The 24,901-nt window shown below is 40.5% G+C and overlaps 2 protein-coding genes across 2 annotated transcripts in view; both read right to left on the reverse strand.

The window, feature by feature from the left end:
• Positions 1 to 23,141, reverse strand: part of LOC104107045 (cold-regulated 413 inner membrane protein 1, chloroplastic-like) — a 78,978-nt gene extending 55,837 nt beyond the window's left edge. Inside the window, exon 1 of the mRNA XM_070195443.1 lies at positions 23,128 to 23,141. The gene's annotated coding sequence lies outside the window, so the exon portion shown is untranslated. The remainder of the gene's footprint in view (positions 1 to 23,127) is intronic.
• On the reverse strand, positions 16,863 to 18,074 carry LOC104113928 (two-component response regulator ORR3-like). Its single transcript, XM_009624248.4, has 3 exons — positions 17,826 to 18,074; positions 17,555 to 17,727; positions 16,863 to 17,454 (listed from the first exon to the last, which is right to left on the reverse strand). The coding sequence occupies exons 1-3, from the start codon at positions 17,932 to 17,934 to the stop codon at positions 17,173 to 17,175; spliced, it is 564 nt and encodes a 187-aa protein (XP_009622543.1). The 5' UTR covers positions 17,935 to 18,074; the 3' UTR covers positions 16,863 to 17,172.
• Positions 23,142 to 24,901: the final 1,760 nt, after the last annotated feature.

Genomic DNA, 24,901 nt, shown 5'->3' on the forward strand with positions numbered 1-24,901 from the left:
TCTATCTAGATGTACTATTTTAGAGTGCACCCTCTATGTGTCTCACGAGGAGATCTATTACCACATTTGCAATATCCTTTGGAAATGTCAACTAACACAAACAATCCATTCACTATTTTGGGTTACTTTAACCCCAGCCGGATCCTAATATTCCGTCCTTCTCTCGAACCATATTTGTTATCTCCCATAGGGCATAACTAAGATGGGTGTGGCCGATTGTACATACATCTGTTATTGTTGAAGGTAACTCAAAAGGATTATATTTCTCTGCCTGAATTGTAGATACTGATAATCTTCATTAACTGGGCGCCTCGTACCCTTCTTCTTCTTGCTTCTTTTACTTGTTCAAACTTGTATCTATCTTCTAAATTTCTCATTGCCTTTCACCATAGGTATGGATAGATTTTCTTGCCTTAAGGCTCATTATCAAGAGGCTTACACGTATTAGTACACACATGTTCTGCTGAAGACCTCACATTTATCCATCATAAGAATGACGAAATGGAATTCCTCTGACTCAATTCTTTCACAGCTACATTCAATTTCTTACCAACTGTCTTTCTGGATGTAGGCATCGTCGTATTATGAATAAGATAGAGTTTAGAAAATTGAGCTCTTACAACTGAGCTCTACCACACGATCTAGTGTAAGAAGAAAGAGTGACAATCCTAAATGTCCTGTAGCCTTCTAATTATAAGTGTGGTGCATAACACACCCATAAACAAGAATCTACTAGACACGGCTTGTAAACTCCCTTAGACAGAATAGCTCTGATATCACTTTTGTCACGACCCAAACCGATGGGCCGCGACGGGCATCCGGTGCCTTACTCAACCGAGTACCAACATAATATATCTTTCTTATCGTACTATCATTGGCAAATGGGCCAAACGGACCGTCATGGGCTAACCAGAATAAACATAAGGGAATACTCAATATAGGATGACCCAAGCTAATATAAAAACTTATACATGTGACATACGGGCCTATAAGGCCAAAATGAGCACTCGTACACTGAACATAGGCCGACAAGGCCATACAATCTTTCATATATATGACATCTGTCTACAAGCCTCTAAGAATACATAATTATCATAAAGATCATGACAGAGCCCCGTCATACCAATCAATACATATCTTAATCATACTGACCAAATAGCAACTCCGGAATAATTGGAGCGCACCAACACCTTCCTTTGAGCTGATAGCCTACTTGGAGGACTCTCGACCTGTCTATCGGGACCTGCGGGCATGAAACGCAGCATCCCCATGGCGTACTTTCGTATACGAAAATATGGGGTGTAACAAGAAAGCTACGACACCCAAAGTACTCACGATCGGTAGAGAATACTTAGGCGAAATTATAGAAGGCGTAGCGGGAAGGATTCCGACAATTGGGGAAATCATAACTATAGACCTCCTTAGGCTTGTCTCCAATTTCATCCTTGTTAGTTAATAATTTTATTGCTTTATAATATTTGTTAGTTAATTAGTAGAAATAAAAATCAAATCTTTATAACTAGAAAATTGTTTGGACTTGTGTTTCTTAGCAATATTGAACAACTATAGCTAAGCCTTAGTTCTCTGTGAGATTCGACTCCGGACTTGTAAACCATATTATATTTGCAACGACCGCTTAGTCCTTTTTATAAGGCATAGTTGGGCGTGATCAAGTAATCTATAGCCCGGTTACCCTTTACTCTATACAGTCCATTTTGTTTTTGTTTTTAAAATTTTCATACACTTTAGTCTTTAAGAAAAACATTTGATGATTTTAATCACAAGAATATCTGTCTAAACTATCATTTATATTTTTCTTAAATATCTTACTGAGTAACACTTTATCTATTGAGATAGCTAAGGGTATATTTAAGAAAAATAAGCAACTTCATATTTTTTATAAAACGTTTAATTTACCAGAACTAATATTTAAAAGTGGAGGTAGAATTTATCACTCGTTGCAACTAGCGCGTGCTGGTTATGAATATTTATGTTTGGTTTCTTATTCACCCCTATGATGCTGAATCTTGCAGCCAAGCTATTAAAACAACATTGATTTAAATTGTTGTTTTTATGATTTCTCAAAATGTATTGGAACTGGTTTACGCAAAATTGTGGATGATCACACGGTTGACGGTTCCATACTATATTGAAATATCAAACATTGATGATTCATAGGAGAACGTTTAAACTATTGAAGATTCTCATTTAGGATCTGTTTGGAAACCTACCAGGTAATTAGAATTGGTGTAATTATTACACAGCCTAATAATTACACAGTTGTGTAATTACGACGACATGTTTGTTTGTCATAGTGTAATTACAATGTAATTACAAGTTTACTGTTTGGTTGCATAAGTGTAATTACACAGTTAGATTAAATTTTAAATGAAGTAATTATCAAAACTTAACAGTTAATATAAGTATATGCCTATAAATTTTTATAAATATAAATGATTTCACTACACATTCAACAACGAAATTGCACTTTAATTGTATCACTCATTATATGCCAAGTTTGTTAATGACTCGTTATTTCTAATATTAGGAGGTGTAGTTTCAAAAAATAGAATAATAAAATAAATAAAAAATAAAATATAGGCAATTACATGAAATCACAAGAAGTAAAGGTAGAGAAATAAAAGATAAATAATGTACAAAGAAAAATATATTTTAAAATTTCAAAAGAAATTAAAATGTAAAAATAAAATTTAAAAAGTAAAATAATAGAAATAAAAAGTTATAAAGAAAATAAATTAAAATAAAAACAAAAAGGAAAGAAACTAAAAAACAACCTTGTAATTACACAGTGTAACTACCACTAATTCTTACCCCCTTGAGAATTGGAGAGTGCAATTATACCCCTCCAATTACACCCAATTTCATGCTGACCAAATAATTACTTGACCAAACAAACGTGTCAAACTGTATAATTATACTCAATTACATCCAAATTCAAATCCTAGGTGGCTTTTCAAACATGTTCTTAGTAATGAAAACCCGAACCACAGCGTAGTTTGACAATGTCGATACCAAAATCCTTTTCTTGCAACGGCTAAATAACATGATTAGTATATAAAGTAATGTGGATATTCTAAAATACTTCTCTTGACATACCGAAGATTAAGTAGTAGGACAACGCATCTCAGCTCATTTCATATCATTTATGTTTGACCGAAGAGTGTAAATCTTCGGTTAAACTAATTAATTTCATGTGATGAAGGATTAAACCTAATTAATAATACTATTCCTGGATTTTACAACTAGTTAACACCAATAACACAGGATAATGTTGGTAAGGGATTAAATGCACTGCGCATTTAATATTTCAAGAGGAGTAATGATGGAAAAATATCAAGCAATAAATAACAATAAATGGCATTAATATAAATAAGGGAAATGATTCACCCAATAATAAATGAGGTGGATGATTCTTCTTTTTCACAGTGATGAGTGACAGACAAATCTTAGAATATCGAAACTATTCTCGGATCTCATGAAAACGTATGGAATAATGGATGGTAGAATCTTATTAGAAAGGTAGTGTTTGTGTATTTTCTACAAAGAGTCTTCTTCTCAAAAAGTGCTCTTATCATAAAAATGTTACATGCCCCTCCCCCCTTATCTCTCTTTCTATTTATATGGGACATATCCCCAGTCAACCCTAAAAGTACCAATACATAGAATATTCAACGGAATATTTTCTTTAATTTCCAATTACAAAAACTAGCCATTAGTACTGTCCTTGATACTTGACCTTGGCCATTATTGGCCGCCCGGCTACGAGTCCAGCTATCTACTAGTCGACCTCGGCCACACCACTTTCCATAATACCACTCCGTGCTAAATCCCATTGAGGCAGATTTTAATCCATACAATTAGTCCCTCCACTTATTGATGTCAACCCTGGGCGACCTCGATGAGCGGACTCTGTTAGTTATGATTGAGAAGTTTAGATGAGCAGGTCAAGTAGTAGCGTTTCAGACGGGGTGGAAACGTGGCCTTCTGTGAGCCGCAACCCACGGTCATGTCATTTCAGAGTGACGTCATGTCATCATACGTCATTATTATGCGTTTTCCCGATACCTTTCATCGTTTCCCATTCCTCTGCCGCTTCGATTCCTGAACTGGGTAACGATGATTTGCTTTCTCGATATTGATGCCCGAACTATTATAAATAGGGGTACAAAACCCTTTGCCTTACTCTTTGTAATCTAAATATTGGACCTTCATACCTTCTTCTTCCTTCCTTATTCAGAATCCTTGCTCTTTTGAACTTACTTCCATATTCTTGCTTCTACTAATTCTGGTGGCTCCTGCTACTCAACTCTTCTGTGTTTACACCTCTTTTATTCATAAACAAAGATGGTCAACGTGTCTTCTAGTTCTGGGGGTACCTGACCCCGTTTCTTTGGCAGTGCGCATGCCTCCCCATGACGAAGGGGTTGCCATTGTTGCAGAGGATGAAAGCTTTCCCATTGTGGAGGAAATAATTCCCCGTAATGAGAAAGCTAAATCTGACTTTTCAAAACCACCCGAGGACGACCCTGAGGCCACGGAATCGGTGATGGATGCGGTTTCCCTTGCTAATTTTAGGGCAAAATTTAAAATTCTGGCCCGCATCGATCTGGTCCCGGATGGTGGTGACGTGGTGCATATTCATCGCCCCGGATACTGCGCATTCTACGCGTATCCGTTCTATGTGGGATACTCATTTCCTCTTCTCCCATTGGCGGAGGAATTCTGCCGCTACTACGGCGTCTGCCCGGCCTAACTTTCACCTTACATCTATAAACTCATCTGCATGTTAACGAAGTATGCGGAATTGGCCGGCCGCGGGATCTCTCTTCGCCACCTGATGTACCTCTTCGCGCCCAGTTTCTATACGGGGCGATGTTGCATCTTCATCACCGAGGAAGTAAGAGCTTGGTAGTGAAGATGGACGATAAAGAGAATCGTCGATTTTGGCTCAGCTACTTCTATGTCAAGACCGAGGACGTGGTGGCAAATGCGGATGGATTTCATGAGGCATGGAATTATGCCCGTAAGTATTTTTTACTAAGCGCTTATTTTGCTCATTTTGATTGTAGCCTAACATTCTGCCTTTATCTCGTTCAGCTGAGACTTCGCCCCCTCCTTTGGTTGCGGATATTCACGACTGGGTTAGCCAAGCCTTGCCTCACACAGTGGGGATTCGTGAATGGTCGGCCTTTTCAAGAAGTTCGGTCCCAAGCTTTCAGCGATCGGTGAGTTTGCCCGTTTTGAATCTTTATTGTCGTGGCCTTTTAGTCACTTGCTTATCGTTTTGTGGGGATCGATCTCTTAATCTTCTTTTTCTTCTCTTTGGTTTCTAGCCCAGGGATTCTCGAGGAGGTCGAAGGCCCCTACTCCTGCGTTTTGCCAGATGCACACTACAACGGGGTCCTCCCCTACTGTGACTATAGCCAAGCCTGCCCGGCCATCCCCTTCTATTCGGCCTCCGATTTCGGCTAGACCGGCTCGATCGTCAGTGGCTTCAATACCAGAGACTCCGGCCTCTCCCTTGCTTCATTTTATAGATAAAGAGTCTTCACCGAGCGAGGAGGATTTGGTCCCTCGTAAAAGGAGGTCGGTGGACGTTGGTGACGGGATAATCCGAGCCGCAGATTCTACGAGGAACGAACACAAACCGACCTCCATTGTGCCTGAAAACGGTGCAAATTTTCCGTCTGAGGTCCTGGCATCAGCGGAAGATGTAGAGAGCGTACCCCTTCCTGATGCCCACGTCGGAACTGGTGGAGTGTTCGTGGAGGTTCTGGGTACTGTGTGGCGAGATGTGCCATCATCCTCGCGGCCAGTTGATGTTCCCACCTCGTTTACCGATAAGAGAGATAAGGGGGTTGTTGAGGATGGTTAGAAGACGGGTTTCGATATGGACCCTGAGGAGGTTAGGATGATGGGAGAAGGACTCACCTGGCTCGATGTGAGATTGGAGGGAACTACACGGACCATTGCGATCCCTCTGGACCGGGATCTGCTAGTTGATACTGAGGATGTGGTCCATTCTCTTGGTCCCCTCTGTTTCGACGTTGAGGGTAAAACCCTCGAGAAACTGAAAGATTCCACATTGTCGAGGAGCATAGTTGGCCTTGCACTTAGGGTAAGTTGGGTATTTCATTAGTATGTTCATTCATGTCGAATCCGATTTTATTCTTACTCACTATGGTTTTCTTTTCAGGCCGTGATCTTGGAGATTGAAAGCTCCTGCCGAGAGGAGAGGTGGAAGGCCATTTTTCAAAAGATGGAGCAGAAATATCGCGAGTATCGTGACAAGCACCGCGATCTTTGCAAGCGGCTTGGTGGGAGTAGCAACTTTTGGACTCTCCGAAATGAGCTAAAGGATAAGGATGACGAAATGGTGAAGGTCATCGGAAAATGTAGTGAGCTCGAAAGGACGTTGAAGGATAAGGAAGAGGAGCTCAAGGTGATCAGGGGTGTCGAGGCCCAATGCACCGACCTTCAAGCCCAAGTGAGCTTGTTGCGGGCCAAGCTCGAAGAAAGTCTAATCAAGGCGGATGTTGTGGGTGGTGAGCTCGCCGAGAGGATAATGGACTTAGAGAAGTCGAAATCGGACCGATTGGCTGCTTTGAGGCAAATAGAGGCATCGGAGACCGTAATCTGCATTCTTCGTTCAGACCGAGCGAGTTATTTGGATACGGCGAGGCTCAGAGAGGAGCGACTTGACGAGCATATAGGGGAGTTGAAGAAAGAAAATTCGGGCTTTAATGAACGAGTTGTTGCCCTTGAAGCCGAGAAGTCCCAGTTATTGGCTTAACCATCCTCTTCTCGCGCTTCTGCCTTTCCTGACATTCCGCGAGATCTGTATGAGATCTGGATTCATGCTGAGGCCCAAAGGGATATATTTAGGGACTTGATGGAGGCGGGGAAAGTTTCTGAGGCCAACTTCGAGGATGCTCATGCTAAGGCATGCTCGGCTCAGACTGCTTGTGGCTATGATCCTGCTACACCCGAGGCTGGTGATGGCGAGAAGGACACAAGCATGGACGGGATTGAACAAGATGCATGGTATGAGGATGAGTATTATGAAGGCGGTGGCGACGGTACTGGCGGAGAGGTGGGTGATGACCTAGGCAGTTGGATAGATGACGTTTTTGGGCTAGGTGGTGAGTAGTTATTTTTCTTTCTTTTTGCTTGTAAGTTTTGTACATATTTTTGTGGGCATCTATTCTAGCCTTTGTAATGAATATCTTTTATGAAATGCCATTTTCGTTGCTTGTACCTAATTCTTTTCCTTTTGTTCGGGCTTGTATGCCTCTTTTTTTTGTTTTGCCGTTTGGTCGCTTTAGTCGTAAGAACTTTGTTTATGTGTGTTGAACGAGGTCAAAATAGAACTAAGTTTCTGTCGCGGTCGGGGGCTGGTAGGTGTTAACTCGAACGAGGTTGAATGTGACCTATACTTAGTTAATTCAAAACGAGGTTGAATGTAACTTAGTCAATCCGAACAAGGTCGAATGTAACTTAGTTAATCCGAACGAGGTCAAATGTAACCCGTTGTTATAATTCGAACAAGGTCGAGTGTGAGTTAATTCTAGTGAGATCGAATGTAACTTTGATTTCATTATGGCCGGGGGCTGAGCGGGTGTTGATTCGAATGAGGTCGAATGTAACCCGTACTTAGTTAGTTCGAGCAAGGTCGAATGCGGGTTAATTCGAGCAAGGTCGAATGTAACTTTTATTTAATTATGGCAGGGGGCCGAACGGCTGTTGATTCAAACGAGGTCGAATGTAACCCATACTTAGATATTGAGGCAAGCTCTGGCGAAAGTATAGACTTCATACATTTGTGTTTTGCTCTTATACTTGGAGGAATTTACATGTTTTTTCGGGCTGGCATTCCAGTCCCAGTCTATCTAGTCCCTTCATTGGGCAACCTGGAGACGTGTTGAGAGGTTGAGCAATGAACTGCCCGTTCGGTGCCTTCTTCCGTTCGTATTTCACCTTGAAGTGTTCCCCTTGTCGCCTCGTTAAAAACCTCCTTGAGAAAACCCAACTGGGACAAAACTCAAGTGAGGGAAAAAAGAGTGCGACTTGGAGAACGCTTCTTCCTAATAATTGAAGTACTTGAGGTGTGTGATGTTCCAGTTGTTTGGTAGTAGTTTTCCTTCCATTGTTTCTAGTTGGAAAGACCCTTTGTTTTTTATTGCCGTGATTTTGTATGGACCGTCCCAATTTGTTCCCAGTTTGCCTTCTCGCGGGTCTTTGCTTGCTTATGTTTTGGTTTTGAGCACGTAGTCCCCGACTTTGAGTGGTCTGATCCTGACCTTTTTGTTATAATAACGTTCTGCTTGTTGTTTTTGGGCGATCATCCTTATGTAGGCCATATCTCTCCATTTTTCCGGCTTCGTCGAGCTCTTGCCTTCTGCTTTCATCGTTCCTCGGCACGCTCTCATAGGAATATCTCAAACTGGGCTCTCCGACTTCGATTGGTATTACCGCATCAGTCCCATAGACTAATAAGTAGGGCGTCTCTCCTGTGCTCGTCTTCGGCGTTGCACGGTAGGCCCAAAGAACTTCTGGTAACAACTCCGGCCATAGTCCCTTGGCGTCTTCAAGCTTTTTATTCATGATGTTCAGTATTGATTTATTGAAGGATTCTGCTTTCCCATTGCCCGCGGGGTGGTACGGTGTTGAGAGTATTCTTTTGATATGCTACTTCTTAAAACATTCTGCGACCTTTTTTTCAGTAAATTGGGGTCCGTTGTCGCAACTGATCTCTTTGGGGATGCCGAAGCGGCACACAATGTTTTTCCATATTAAGGCGATCACTTCCTGTTCACGTATCTGGGCGAATGCTCCTGCTTCTACCCATTTAGAAAAGTAGTTAGTTAAAACCAAAGAAATCGTATGTTACCTTGACCCGTAGGGAGGGGTCTGACGATGTCCATTCCCCACTTGATGAACGGCCAAGGGGAAGTGATCGAGTGGAGGTGCTCACCCGCTTAATGGATCATTAGGGCGTATTTTTGGCATTGCTCGCATTTTTCACGAAGTTTGCAGCCTCTTTTTTCATAGTGGGCTAGTAATAACCTGCCCGTATAAGATATCTGGCCAGGGCTCTGTCGCTGGAATGAGCTCCACAGTGGCCTTCGTGGACTTCTTCTAGGACGCGTTGCGTTTGATTTGGGCCTAAGCATTTTGCTAGGGGGCCGCCATATGTCCTCTTGTATAGGTCGTTATGAATGATGTTGTACCTGGCTGCTTGCATCCGAAGCTTTTTGGCTTCCTTTTTGTCATCTGGGAGTACGCCATCCTGCAAGTATGTAATAATACTGTTGCGCCAGTCCCAAGTTAGATTTATGGTCTTTACCTCGATTTGATCTATTGATGAGTGGAGGAGGGTGACCACGTTTCTTTCTCCGGTTATGCTTTTAGTGGCTGCTGCTAATTTGGCGAGACCGTCTTCTTCGATGTTTTGTGCTCGAGGAATCTGGTCGAGCTGGCATTCATCGAAGTCGGGCAGTAGTTTGCAGATCTCAGTCTGGTATTTTTGTAATCTTTGCTCTTTGATCTGGAAAGTCCCTATGACTTGGTTGACAACGAGTTGAGAGTCGCAACGTAGTATGACCCGTCTCGCCCCGTACATGAGTGCTAGCCTTAATCCTACAATCAAAGCCTCATACTCGGCCTCGTTGTTAGTCATGTCCGGGCACCTTATGGACTGGCGAATCACTTCGCTTGTTGGGACTTCGATTACAAGTCCCAGTACGGACCCTTATGCATTAGAAGCATCGTCGGTGTAAAAAATCCATAGATCATGTGTTTGTGGAGAAGCGTGGGCGGCTTCTTTTTTGACTTTGGGTATTATTTTTGCGCTGAAGTCGGCGACGAAGTCAGCAAGGACTTGCGATTTTATTGTCGTTCGCGGTTGATATGTGATATCATGCTCGCTTAATTCTATGACCCATTTGGGGGCTTATGCAAAATGCTTCTCAAGGGGAAAGTTGTGACTACCGAGATAGGGTGGCACTAGAAGTAGGGTCTAAGCTTTCGTGAAGCTACGACTAAGGCCAGAGCCAATTTTTAGAGGTGGGGGTACCTCGTTTCGACATCGATTTTTGCTAATGTAATAGATGGGATATTGTGTAACTTTATCCTTTCGGACCAGGACCGCACTCACCACCACTTTAGATACGGCGAGATAGACTAGGAGGCGTTCCCCAAGTTCAGCTTTGAAAAGCAGCGGCGGTGATGACAGGTAAGCCTTTAACTACTTCAGGGCTTGGGCGTACTTAGAGGTCCAATGGAGGTCATGGTCCTTTTTAAGTACGTCGAAGAACTTATAGCACCTGTCAGATGACCGCGAGATGAATCTTGACAGGGCGGCGATACGGCCAGTCAGCATTTGAACCTATTTTTTGGGGCTTAAGTGCTCTGGTATTCCTTCTATGGCTTTGATTTGGTCGGGGTTGACCTCGATACCTTGTTGTGATACTAGGAAACCCAAGAATTTCCCTGAGGTCATGCCGAATGCACACTTTTCAGGATTTAGTTTCATTTCATACCGCCTGAGTATATCGAAGGCTTATTTCAAATGGTCGATGTGATCTTCTTTCCTTTTAGACTTGACCAACATATCGTCTATGTAGACTTCCATAGTCTTGCCGAGTTGATCTTTGAACATTTTGGTCACCAAACTTTGGTATGTCGTCCTCGTGTTTTTCAGTCCGAAAGGCATAACTAAGTAGCAGTACATTCCTTTATGGGTGATGAAGGTAGTCTTATCCTGGTCCTCCTCTTCCATGAGGATCTGATTGTAGCCCGAGTAGGCATCCAAGAAGCTTATCAGTTCATGCCCGGCCGTTGCATCAATGAGCTGGTCGATATGAGGTAACGGGAATGAATCTTTGGGGGATGCTTTATTCAAATCTGTAAAGTCTACGTACATACTCTACTTCTCGTTCTTTTTTTTCACCATGACCACATTGGCGACCCATTGAGGGTATTTTGACTCCCTAAAGGAGCCGTTTTCAGGTAATTTTTTTGCCTCATCCTGGACTGCATTGTTTATTGTGGAAGTGAACTTTCTCCTAACCTGCCTCACCGGGGGGGTGGAACGGGTCAACGTTCAACTTGTGTGTGGTGATCTCCTTCAGGATACCTGGCATATTTGTATGGGAGAAAGCAAACAAGTATGCGTTAGCAGTTAAGAATTGACGGAATTTACCTGGTTCTTGAAGCTTGCAACCTATGTAGACCTTCTTGTTGTGGTTGTTATCATCAAGTTGAACGGGGTCGAGGTCTTCTATGGTTGATCTCGCGGCCTCTACTGTTTCGGGATCTCTGATGACGTCCTCTCTTTCGTCACAGCTCGGCCTCGACCCTATTAATTCTTATGCCTCTTTTGCTTTGCCCTTCTTTTGTTGGGTGGTCATACAATCCAGGGCGATGAGGTAACATTCTCTAGATCAATTGTGTGTTGTTCTCCCCGTATGCTGAATATTCCCCATGGGGTTGGAAATTTGATAACTTGGTACAAGCTGGAAGGGATGGTCCTTATGGCGTGTATCTAGGGTTGGCCTATTATGGCGTTGTATGCTGTATCTTGGTCCATTATGTGGAATGTGGTTTACAGAGTGATACCGCCGGCCAGGACGGGGAGTGTGATTTCTCCAGAAATTCGTTCAACTACATTGTTAAAACCTATTAGCGTGATGTAGCGTGGGACTATCTTATCCTCGAGTTTCATTTGTGTAAGTACTCGAGCGTGGATAATGCACGCACCGCTCCCATCCTCCACCATAATACGTCTTACATCTGTATCTAATATTCGTGAGGGAATATGTATCTAATAATAAGGGCATCATAGTGAGGGAAAACCAAACCATGGGTATCTAACTTATCTAAGATGATACATTTTTCGAGTTCATCATACCGTTCGTGAGTGATCGACCGTTTGAGCTTGTGGAGTTGTGGTGAACTTTACGCTGTTGATGGAAGCATCGTCGCCGCCCCCGATAATCATTTGAATGGTGCGAGTCGATTAGGGTAGTTTTGGCGATCCATGGTGCTGTTCACGTCCTCGGGCAAAGTTGGTCCTCCCTTGGTCGCTCAACAATTCTTTGAGGTGTCCTTTGGTGAAGCATGTTTATGACCTCTGCCTTAGGGCAATGCAATCCTCAGTTTTGTGACCTCGCTCTTGGTGGAACTCGTAAAGGGCATTTGACTTTCTGGTGCTCGAGTCTGACCTCATCTTTTGTAGCCATTTTACTTTTGGTCTGAGCTTCTCCAACGCGAAGACTATTTCTGAGGGTGAGACACAAAAATTGTGAGTGTATAATAAAGGGGACATGCCTCTGCCGTTCCGGTGAGTCCCTGTCCTTTTTCTAGATGGTCCCTCATCGTGGCGGGAGGGTGGCATGATGGCGTTTCTGATATATGGCTGATGTCTTTCTCGGTTGGGTCGTGGAGCTGCAAGATCCCTTATAGCATCATTTCTTCGATCCTTCTTGGATTCGTCCTGTAGCAAGGTCAACCGATTAGTTGGTCCATTCAGGTCTTCTTCGTCTGCACGGACCTCGGCACAGTAGGCGTTGTGTATTTCATCCCAAGTGGTTGGAGGATATTTCAAAAGCCGACTTCATAATTTCATGGTCGCCCTTGAACCATTCCTGTTCAGCCCGTTTTGGAAAGCTTCAACAACCATTCATTTCAATATATTTGGTAAGGTCATCCTCACCCGGTTGAATCGAGCGATGAAGTCCCTCCGTCCCGCTCTGGGCGATTGCTTGATGGCAAATATATCGTTCACTCTCGCCTCTGCCTTTTTTGGCCCCAGCATGGGGTGTGACGAACTTGTCGGCCATCTCTTTGAATGTTTCGATGGAGCGCGCGGGCAATTGTGAATACCAAGTTAGTGCTCCTCCAGTGAGGGTCCCGCCGAACTTCTTCAACAAGATGGATGATACTTGTTCTTTGGCGAGGTCATTGCCTTTTACAGCAGTGACATAGTGAGTCACATGATCTTCGGGGTCGGTCGTACCATCATATATTTTCAGGTAAGGCGGCATCTTGAAGGTCTTGGGTATGGCATGCGGGGCGACTTCATCACTGTAGGGTTGCTCCACGAACCGACTGACGTCTCTTTTCGGCATGAGTTTTGGGGCACCCGATATTTTGTCGACTCTTTCTTGGTGTTCTCTCATTTGGTCTCGAAGCATTTTGTTCTCATTTTCCATTTCATCCATTTTCCTCGGAATGGCTGTGAGGGTGTCGTTACCTGCATCAATAACATTGTAAGTGATACTTATTACTGGAAGGAGAGGGTCGTGCTGCTCAACCATTGTCAATGTAATGCAAGTCCTTGCGTTTTCTCTAGCTGCCTCTTGGGCGGGCTTGTTGAGGATGCTGGTTAGCGTGTTTGTTAGCCAAGCTTCAAGTAGTTTTTTCACTGTCAGCGGCGTTTCTCCCGTCGTGGACGTGGATGCTCTCTTACCGCTGGATATTGTGATACTGTCGTGAGGGAGGGGCGATCCACCTCTCCTGGGGGAGGTGTTAAGCGTTACGTCCTTGCCTTCTGTTTCAAAAACCTCATTGATGGTGTTCAAGAGGTTGGTGGTGAGATCGACCACTGTCTTCATTCTTTCTTCTCCATTACCTGCCATGTCAGATCTGTGTGTACGAGGAAAAAGGATTTTTTTTTTGTAAACTGTGCTAGTTATATATCTAGAGAAAACTAAAAATTTAACTAGGAAATCCCCACAGACGGCATCAAATTGTTTGACCAAAGAGTGTAAATCTTCGGTTAAACTAATTAATTTTATGTGATGAAGGATTAAACCTAATTAACAATAATATTCCTGGATTTTACAACTAGTTAACACCAATAACGCAGGATAATGTAGGTGAGGGATTAAATATAGTGTGCATTTAATAGTTCATGGGGATTAATGATGGAAATATCAAGAAACAAATAAGAATAAATGGCATTAACGTAAATAAGGGGAATGATTCACTCAATATTGAATGAGGTGGATGATTCTTCTTTTTGACAGTGATGAGTGACAGACAAATCTTAGAATATCGAAATTATTCTCGGATCTGATGAAAAAATATAGAATAATGGATGATAGAATCTTATTAGAAAGGTAATGTTTGTATCTTTTCTAGTCTTCTTCTCAAAAAGTGTTCTTATCAGAAAAATGTTACATGCCCCTTCCCTCTTATCTCTCTTTCTATTTAGGCCAAATACTTATACGGCCTCTTAAACTTGGCTCCAGTTTTTATTTTAATACCTCAATTTAAGTCAATACCGATTGAACACTCCAACTCCAATAATAGTATGTCTATTAAACACAACCCCTAATGTGGCAAAACCCGTGTTCTTCACCTCTCACACGCGCGCGTAAATTGGTCTCAAATTAAATTTTTCCTATTTTTCCAACAACAAAAAAATCACATCTTCTCTTTCTCTCTCTTTCCTCATCTTGCCGCCACCAACCCAGCTTTCTCTTCCCCCCTGCTCCTCATCTCTGCGCCACAACTCAGTCTTTTCATTCACCGTGTTCTCTCCCTACCATCACTGCTACCACCCTTACTCATTAAATTATCCACTAATCAATTATAATTTTTTTAATCGAATAAAAAAATGATAAATATACTAGAAAAAAACTGCCCAGGGATTACATGAACATAACATCAGCAACCAAATCAGTGTTCGTCGGTAATGAAAATGTCGGCGAGTTCTAAAAATTTAACTGCCATTTTCTTTAATTTTCACAATTATCATCCCTTCTTTTTCATAATCCTTGTGGCCTTCTCCGTAAGATCTGGCTCAGAACTTCTTTATTGAAGATAATAGGGCTCAGAACTACTTTATTGAAGATAATAACATTTTTGCTTACCAATTTTTAATTTATTCCTCATTTTTCTGTTATCTGTTTATGGTTAGATTGAAAAATAGTTATTGATTGTACTAATAGGAGAATCTGATAGTTGTGTGTGTCAGGAGAAGGGAAGATTAAGGTGGGTCTGGCAAGAGGAAGAAGTTACATATCTAGCTTTCTTGGAAGATAATGTTGATGGAGTATTGAATGTTATGGCCGGAGACCGGGTTATAATGGGTTTGTGGAAGTTATTTAGTTTTCTTGTTTTTTTCCTTTTGTTTTGTTTTAGTTTTTTATTTTCTCTAAGGTCTTTTTTAAATTCAAAAGCCATGTGGTATTTTGGGCTTCGTGCAGTTTGCCATGTCATTGCAGTTCACGCGGCTGGACTTACTTAAGCATATTATATGAGGTGTTTAATAGACATACTATTATTGGAGTTGGAGTATTTAATCGGTATTGGCTTAAATTGAGGTATTAAAATGGAAACTGGAGCCAAGTTTAAGGGGCCGTATAAGTATTTGGCCTTCTATTTATATGGGACATATCCTCGTCCAACCCTAAAAATACCAATACATAGAATATTCAATGGAATATTCCCTTAAATATCTTATTACAAAAACTAGCCGTTAGTATCGTCCTTGATACTTGACCTTGGCCGTTATTGACCGCCCGACTACGAGCCCCGCTATCTACTAGTCGACCTCGGCCACACCACTTTTCATAATACCACTACGTGCTAAATCCCATTGAGGCAGATTTTGACCCATACAATTTAGAGATGACATATTACTGGTGGTTGATTTACGTGATTATTGAAGTAACAACTAACAATTGTCGATAAGAATAATATAATGTTTATATTCAAACATTGAACTCCAACGAATTGATTTTAGTGAAGAAGATCATGCTCTTCCAATAAGTAATCCTTTTTCGTTATGGTCGTTTAATTTGTAATTTTTCTCAAATGGTGTCCAACTTATAAGTAAAAAGATGTTTGTTTTTACTTCTACCTTAGAACCAACTACTCCAGCAAATTAATCAACAGGAAAATGAAGGTTTGCTTGTTTTTTTACCACAACAACATACCCACTGTCATCCCATAAGGTAAAGATCGTGTCCCTGACAGACCATGCTTATTGAATCTTTGTTTCCAACAATTATCTGCGATTGTTTTCGAGCAATGCATCACTGAACATGTCTTTACGTGGGCTCTGCTTCTGTTTGGTTAAAGCTGTTCTATCGTTGACTGTTTGGTTATGATTATTTTCTAGTCCCCTCTGAATAAAATATTTTCACCTTCGCTTCATTGTTTATCTGGAGTTAAAGGTTCCTCTCTTTCTTTTTTTAGTTGACTTTGGAATTCGTTGGTATTTTTTGGGTAACCAAATTGCTACTTTTATGACTCCAATTCCAATATGCGGTTATTCTGCGCTGGAGGATTTTGTTGTTTCACATGGAGAGCTTTGATGAAAAAAATGATTTCAAAGAATTAATTTCTCGAATAATCATTCGACTTACAATTAGTTACACAAAAACTAAAATCATATGTATTTTTAAAACTTTTTTTTTTGTTATTCTAGCGTGCAATTTAAGAGAGATGGAATAGTTTTTCTCTATTACCAAATGAAATAAGTCATTGAAATTGCAAAAAAAAAAAAAAAAAAAAAAATTGGATCTACAACAGGTAAACTGAAAATATAATTTGAAAACATGAAAAGGTAATCAGGTTGTTTTAGTAAGCTGAAGTTATTTTCGATTGTACAGCTAATGAATTTCATTGCTACATCTTTTTCCAAGAAAAGAGAAAATGACACATTTTGATTTCTCAAGCAAAAAGGAAATAAGAATTATGTAGAGACCCAAATCAGATCTGATTAATTACAATAGCTTCACTGTAAATCTAGTTTAATTACAAAATCACTTGGATCATGTCTCTCAACACAAAGAGCTAATCCAGTTCCCTTGCCATCTAATCCAGAATTGCATAATGAAGTTTTAATCATCTTAAACATTTACAAGTATGTTTCTGGAAAAAACAATTGTTTCAAATTGGATGGACATCAAGGGTGACTTTTAAGGACATCAAAAACCTCTTTTGAGTTGTGACAAATATGTTCCGAGACATGTCTTACATTCATTTTCTTGGTACGAAATGCCCAAATTTTCCCTCTTTCCTTTTGAACCATGGCCTTTTTTTCTCTTAGATTTTTCTTCCACTTGAAACCTTCCTGTTTCAATTAAAGAGAAAACTCCTTGTTGCTTAAATTAACTCAAAGAATTTGACATCTCTTTACTCACAAATGTTCTGCCAAAAGATGCCACACAAATTGTTGTATTTTCTTGTTTTCTCAGGAGATATGCATTCTACCATGGCCTTTCTTTTGAGACTATTTGGAGTTACTTTCTGTCTTTTCTCCCTCATTAAATGGGGCTTAATTCTATTCACATCTGATTGTTGGAGTGGCTTTAGGAAAAATTCTTCAGCTCCTTCTTCCAAACATCTATTAATTCTTGAAGGAACATTTTCTGAAGACATAATTATTACTGGAATGTCTTTCAAAGATGATGATCCCTGTAAATTTGACAAAATTCCTATCAGTCAACAATTAAAAAAAATTGTATAATGAAAATTCAATAAGGTAATTATTAATTTTTTGTCACAATATACATACCTTAATCTTTCTCAAGAGGTCATAACCAGTCATTCCAGGCATGCTATAATCTGTTATAATCAAATTGATTCCAACTTCTCTTACATGAGAATGGTCAATTTCTACTCCTTCATTCTCATCACTTGACAATCCAAGATACTCTAGAGCCTTGCTCCCAGAATCCACAACAGTAACTATACAAATCGAAAAAGGAAAAATTAGAAACCAAGTTCCAACAGTCAACATAATATTTTTTATTGTTTGGGAAAATGAGGAGGAAAAATCAAAGTACCTTGGTAAGAAGAAGTCTTGAGGAGCCTTTCAATGAGTTTTCTATCAATAATACTATCATCAACAGCTAGAACATGAAACTGATGATCCATTGTTGCAACTTGAGCCATTTCTAATATGATGATATTAAGTTTGTGAATTGTGTAGTATGTAAAGAATTTTGGTGTTTATGTGGTTTGGTGTTTGTGAGGTTATTATATGAAGGGAATGACATGATGATATGGTGTTAATTTCAAGAAGATACGCAAATATTTGACAGAAGGGAAAGAGAGATACGAATGCAGATATCAATCAGAATCTCAAGGATTTCCTACGTTGATTTTCTTGACTTTTTGTTGATTTAACAAATCTTTGGACATTGTAAGGAAAGTGACCCTTTGAAATGAGCAAAGGCTGGATTGAGTGGACGGTGGATCCTACCATTTGATTTTGTTTTTAAAAACAATTAGGGCTTATTTGATACTAGTGGTAAAGAATAATTAATCCCGAAATTAAATTTGTGATAAATTTATTTCACGTGTGGTTGAAACAAATTGCGGTATAACTAATTCTGGATTAATTATTTCGGGATTATAACGTTTTTTATTCCCACAAAAGAATGAAATAATTAATCCCGGAATAACTAATCTCGAAATATTATGGGATAACTTGTTTTATCGACCGAACTAATCCTTAAAGTGTAAGAGGTCACATGCACTATCCTTCTAGGTGTATCTTTTCATTTTATTCTTTAATTTTGACAATATCAACTATAGTTCTTTTTTATTTTGTTTTATGAAGTTTCTATGGAAAAGATTACCATTTCCTATTGCAGGAGTCAGGACCACACATTTTATAATCTAGTGGCAAGTCAATTTTGAAAAAAAAAAATTGAATCTTTTCTTCAAATCTTTTGTTTGGCTTTGGTCAATTAGTGAATTTTCTACCATTACTGTTTATTCACACCACCAATAAGTCGTAAGCACAATCCCTCTAACAAACATTAGGTGGTAGCATGGCAATAAAGGAAGATCTGTACAAATAATAATATCGATATCACGCGGTCCAAAATGAAGCTTACATATGTCCTTCATCTTACACAGAATGCCATTTGCTCCTATATATTGCGCGGTCCATTTTACTAATTGTGAAACCATGTATATTGCAATAAACATGAACACATGCAAAATACTGAGTATAACTCAAAGTATTCAAGCTAACATATAATTTATCATAAAATAATGCTGTTGTATACGGTCAAAATCGATTTTGCCCTTCTTGTATTTAGGTCGAGATTGGTAGATGATGTAGCGAGGGTCGTCATCATAATATCGAGATGAGATCTGAAGCCAGGTTATCGAGCTCAAGATTCAGGGACCGATCAATACCGAGCTCAAAGTCAATATCGAGCTCGAGTCAATACTGAGCTCGAGATTCAGAAATCGACCAATACCAAAACCGACCAAGATCGAGCTAAGAAACAAAGAGACGTTGTAACCGCACCGATCACGCCCAACTATGCCTTTTAAAAAGGACTAAGTGGTCGTTGCAAATATAATCCGGTTTACAAGTCCGGAGTCGAATCCCACAGAGAATTAACCTATCAAACACAGCTACTAGACTCGCACAAATTCACGCAATCAATCTTCAGAAATATTTAAGTAACTATTTGGGTTTTTATTAACTAAATATTACGTAATGAAAATGCAATAATTAATAACTAACTATGAACGGGTTATAAACAAGAATTGGAATGATCTAAGGTTGTGATTTTCCCTATTGTCGGAATCTTTTCCGCTACGTTTTCTACAAATTTGCCTAAGTCTTCTCTATCGACCATGAGCACTCTAACTGTCGTAACTCTCTCCCGAGTAATTACCATAATTTACTAGACATATTCTCCTGAATTACGCTAGTTGGCATTAAGTACAGCTCACTCAGATCGCACCAAGGTTTCGTTATCCCTAATCCCACCTTTAAACCTCTGTATTGATCCCTCATATACGTTTAGGAGTGATGTTATTCAACAACTACCTAAATATGCACTCTCTCCCTAGTAATACATACTAAATAGGCACATCTAATTGAGGGGCCTTCAATCAACCTCATGAATAATATAGTTGAACAAATAGAGAAAATACTACGACAAATTTATATTAACGTAACAAGAAAATCATCCTTCAATAGGTTTCATCAAAACCCTAGATTAGGAATTTAGCTACTCATACTCATAGTAACAATATCCCAAATATTTTGCATAATTAAAGTACAGAGTAAAGATGAAAAGATATAGAAATCGATGATTTTAACTCCCAACGGGTAATTCCACAAGCTATTCTTGCCTCCGGTTGCAAAAGTCCTTCCAAGTAGTGTTTTTAGGTCTATTTATATGTGTAGGAAAAGACCTAAACATGTAGTCCAAGTCCTAGTCAAACCCGGAAATGAATTAAGTCTTCAAAACTCGGATTGGACCTAGCCTCAGGCCTGGCGTTGCTAGCCTAACGCCTGATGAACCTGGCTTCAGGCCTGGCGTCGCCAGCCTAACGCCTGGTTCTGCTTGGCCTTTGCCCTGCGTCGCCAGCTTGCCTTTGCCTTGCAATGCCAGTCTAACGCCAGCTTCAAGCCTAGCGTCGCCAGATTCTCTCATTCACTGCTCCCGCATACGCTTTCGACTTGTAGGTCTCATTTTTCTTCTACTTTCATTTTCAATTCACCTACACATAAAATGGACCCTATTACACGCAAATAAGGTGTACTTTATCATTAAAGCATAAAAATGCAAGGCGAATAATGTGCTAAACCATGAATTATAGCCACGCATCAATACCCCACACTTAAACACTGCTCGTCCTGGAGCAATCAAACTACACTCATAGGCACAACCTATTAAGCAATTCCCTTAACTCATTATACCAAGAATCTTTAAAAATAGTTTAAGCATAAAGGTGTGACATCCTCGCCTCAAGACTCGACTCACAAATACCACATCTTATTCACAATTCACTTACTTACTCTACATGGAAGTCAACAACATTACCTTTCCTTTATAAATCATGTGCCCTCACCCAATCAAAGAGCTTAGTTCCACACACAATGAATTTAAAGAACATAGGAACTCCAGATAGATAAAATTCACTCGCTCTCGGAATTAACATTCATATGCCACAAATGATGCACCATAGGCTTGCCCGTAGTGTAATACTCTACTAATCGAGTTCATTCAATCTAAGATCAGGTAGGACTTTCATTGGTTGTAATGTAGGCTACGGGTCGGGTAGGATATATTTGGATATGAGTGACTACACCTCCCTTAAGCACTTTGATACATATACTTTAATGCACAGCCCATACTTATACCAAACCAAAACTCTACCTTCACATTAATGTATATTACCCCATACTTCTTTAAGCATAATTACATTAAGAGTCACCACTTATCAAAGAATATTCTTTTTCACAGCAATACAACTATTTTTTTTCTTTCTTTTTTTTTTTCAATTCAAGCGGCTCTTACTTTTTCAAAACAGTGCACCTTTCTTCTTATTTCATTAGTTCCACTCAAAAACCAAATCAACCACCCCACACTTTAACTTTTACAAAGTTCATAACAATTCAAGTGCTCATTAGAGGTGAAAAGGTTCAAATAGATAGTTAATTCAAACAATTGGGTAAGGCTTGTAGTGTGGTTGTCAAAGAAACAGGATTATAAGCTCAAAGGGATTAACTGCGTTACATAACTTTTAGGTGGGTAATATATATATATATATATATATATATATATATATATATATATATATATATATATATATATATATATATATATGGGGCTTAACAAAGAAATGCCTATATCACTTTTCAGACTGAACAAGACTACTATTTCGCTTTGCACACACATAGGGCAAGTTCTAGACATCAAATGCAATGCACAGAATACATACAAAACTCACACACACATGGCACATAACTCACTCAGGATTGGTTTCATCGCGACACTCCAGTCAAAGCAGTTAAGCAAAATTAGAAATCTACGATTTAAGGTATTTATGTTAGAGTCAAAAACCGAGCCTAAGCGTCACGACCATAGTATTAACTATTCTCAAGGCATAACCAAGCTAAGAGATATTGCTACAATTAAATGCATAGCTTCGTGGTTCCTACTCCTAAAAATTAAAACTAACTACACACGGTTCAACTAAAAGTCTCTGGAAAAGAACCGCGGCCCAAAGAAAAATCAAGGGGGAATTACTACACTACCTACACAAAAAAATCTTTTTGGTATTTTCTTTAGACTTACTTCCCTCAAGAAAACTGTCTAGGAGATCCATCGTCGGGAAGAGTTCAAATTTTCTATTTTTTTTTTAACAAACACTAAATAACTAAAACACATAGCCAATTCAATTACTAAACTAATACTAAAACACATACTAAAACTAGCACTAAATAACTAAAATTAACATGTACAAGTCCCCACCCCACACTTAGATCATGCATTGTCCTCAGTGCATGCACAAAATGACAAAATACGAGAAATGAGTAAGGTGTAAAGAAACTCCCTAATCAAGCAGCGTCTTCATCCTCTAACGCTCTCCACTCGCCATCATGTTCGTCGTCCTCCTCCTCATCATCATCATCACCCTCACCATCTGACTGCTCTGGCTTAGCCTCAGATTGCTCATGTGTGTTGATATCCTCATCATCGGGGAGTCTGTATCCATCTCCTAACCCAACCAGCTACTGGGCATGAGCATTGAGCGGGTACCGATGCTCCAATTCAGTCCTCTCCTCAGATATGGCCGGGCGACCTCCTATCCTTAGCTACAAATCCATCATCCCATAGAGATGGGCTATAAAACTATCATCCCGAGCATTGCGCTTGGTATTTGTCAAAGATGTCATGGCAGTCTCTTCTTTCAGCCGGAGACTAGTGATGTCCGTTTGTCGTAGGGGATGATTGATGGTGTGGTCAAACTCTGGCTCCTCCTCAACCTCCTCGTGTCTTAAGTACTGAGTTAGAAAATTGGCAAATGGCATTCGATCGACCTTTTTACTCGTTCTGACTACAAACATCTGGTAGCTGATCAAATGACCCACATTTAACCTTTGACCCGTCATGAGGAAATAGAGTACACAGGTCCTCTCACGGCTAATGAGCGTGTCATGATTGCACGTTAGGATTCATGCATTTATCAGTTTAAGCCACACTTGAGCCTCCGCCTTCATCTTCTTCTTGGGAAACCTCTTATGCCAATTAGTTATCTTATCCCGGACCCATGTTGGCGTAGAGTCGGCACCACAAAGCGTGTGTCTCAATTCTCTGTATGTAAGCCGGCGAATGAAGTGTTCCAATGGCTCCACAGGAACATCCGGAGCACCTAAAAAGTTACATATGGCCGTGGTTGAAAAATCTATCAATCGCCCATGAATCAGCACCAGCTGTTCAGTACTCTGCGGATCAAACCCTACATAGAATTCTCGGACTAAGTTGAGATTAATGTCCTCTGTGTTCTTGAATACATAGCTCAACCCCATATCCCGAATGCCCCTCCAAATTGCCTGATACTTTGCTTTCAAGCTGCGTTCGTAGATAACTACTTCCGGGTGTACATGTTTAGGCCTACAACGCTTGTACCAATCCTTAGTATGCGGTGGTATGTTGTTGATACCAAACTCCCGTTGGCCTTGTGGTTGTTGATGCATGGCTGTTATAACTGCCACAGCTTGTACTCCACTTAGATTGGAGGTAGCTTCTCCCCCTTTTCTCTTCTTTGGGGGAGGTGCTGAGGTCGCCTTTACTTTAGCCGGTGTAGTGGAAGTAGCCTTGGATTTGCCTGTGTCTTTTCTGGGAGGCATCTTCGTTCTTACACAAATAAGCAGTAGTCAGATAAAACTGCAATACACACTACACATATAATTTTGCCCTACTTTCCGAGGTTACTCAGACTTCACCTCGTATTTTCTTAATATTAGAATCAAAGAACAACACATGGGATACTCGCGAGCCACCCCACACTTAAGATTTTAACGTGGTGTACGACTTCATAACACTAGTCTATTAATCCCGGAGACTCGGGATCCAATGGGGACAAGGAATGCCATTGAGGCATTATATCAAACACTTAACATGTATTAGTGCCATGGGAGTTCTTATGGAAATGAGGAATTGCCTCATCCTCCCAAATCAGTTTGGGGGTTCCGTACTACCACATGTTTTCACAATTGCAGCACCATTCCTATGGGGTTTCATGGGGTTGGGGCACACAAACTCAATACTACAATGAAGGACAACCACCATTTTTTGTGTGTAATTGTATACCTGTACCCCACTCTAAATTACAAAGGAAAGAGATCAAATCATACCTTTGAAGCTTTTGAGAGGAGGGAGCTGCCTGAGAATTTCTGATGAGTGTGAAAGAATAGCAAGACTAAGCTTGACTTCAATGGGGATGGGAGAGACAACTATGGCAATGTGCTGTTGAGTGTTTGTGGGTGAGGGCAATTGATGCAGTGTGTTTGGTTAAGAGCAACGCTGATGAGAAGATATGTGTGCTTGTGAATTTTTCTTTTAGAGCTTGATGTGTGTTTGGTTTAAGTGAGGTTAGGGTTGTTTGTATTATGTTTAGTGTTTAGGGCATGTAATGTGAGGAGGTTCGACTAAAATAACTTAAACTGGACCGAAATAACTTACCCGGCGTCGCCTGGCCCAGTACCTGGCATTACCCAGGCATCGCCAGCCCAACCGCTAGCCTTACATGGCTTTACCCAGGCGTCGCCAGCCTAAGGTCAAGCAGAATCTAGCGTTATCCAGGCGTCGCCAGCCCAAACGCCAGCTTTGGCCAGCTTTATCCTGTCGTCGCCTGCCCCAGCGCCTGGTGTACGTCAGGTGATGTTGAAACCCTACTCGACTTGCCCAAACTCGCCTGCAAACTTGTTAGTACCTAAAAACGAAAAGAAAAATTCTAACTACACTAAAAATCAACTACGAATTGGGTTGCCTCCCAACGAGCGCCAGATTTAACATCGCGGCACGACATAGATAATTACACCTAAGGCTCGCTTAACCTTGGTGGCTCGAGCAAATGAGTCACCAACACTACTTTC

Source organism: Nicotiana tomentosiformis, chromosome 2 (assembly GCF_000390325.3).
Source record: "Nicotiana tomentosiformis chromosome 2, ASM39032v3, whole genome shotgun sequence".
NCBI lineage: Eukaryota > Viridiplantae > Streptophyta > Magnoliopsida > Solanales > Solanaceae > Nicotiana > Nicotiana tomentosiformis.

Excerpts from the sequence above, each read along its gene's own strand:
- LOC104113928 (XM_009624248.4), bottom strand. The coding sequence starts at position 17,934 with ATGGCTCAAGTTGCAACAATGGATCATCAGTTTCATGTTCTAGCTGTT. Across the intron at positions 17,728-17,825 it reads CAAGACTTCTTCTTACCAAG|TTACTGTTGTGGATTCTGGG; the intron begins GTACTTTGATTT and ends CGATTTGTATAG. Across the intron at positions 17,455-17,554 it reads ACCTCTTGAGAAAGATTAAG|GGATCATCATCTTTGAAAGA; the intron begins GTATGTATATTG and ends TCAAATTTACAG.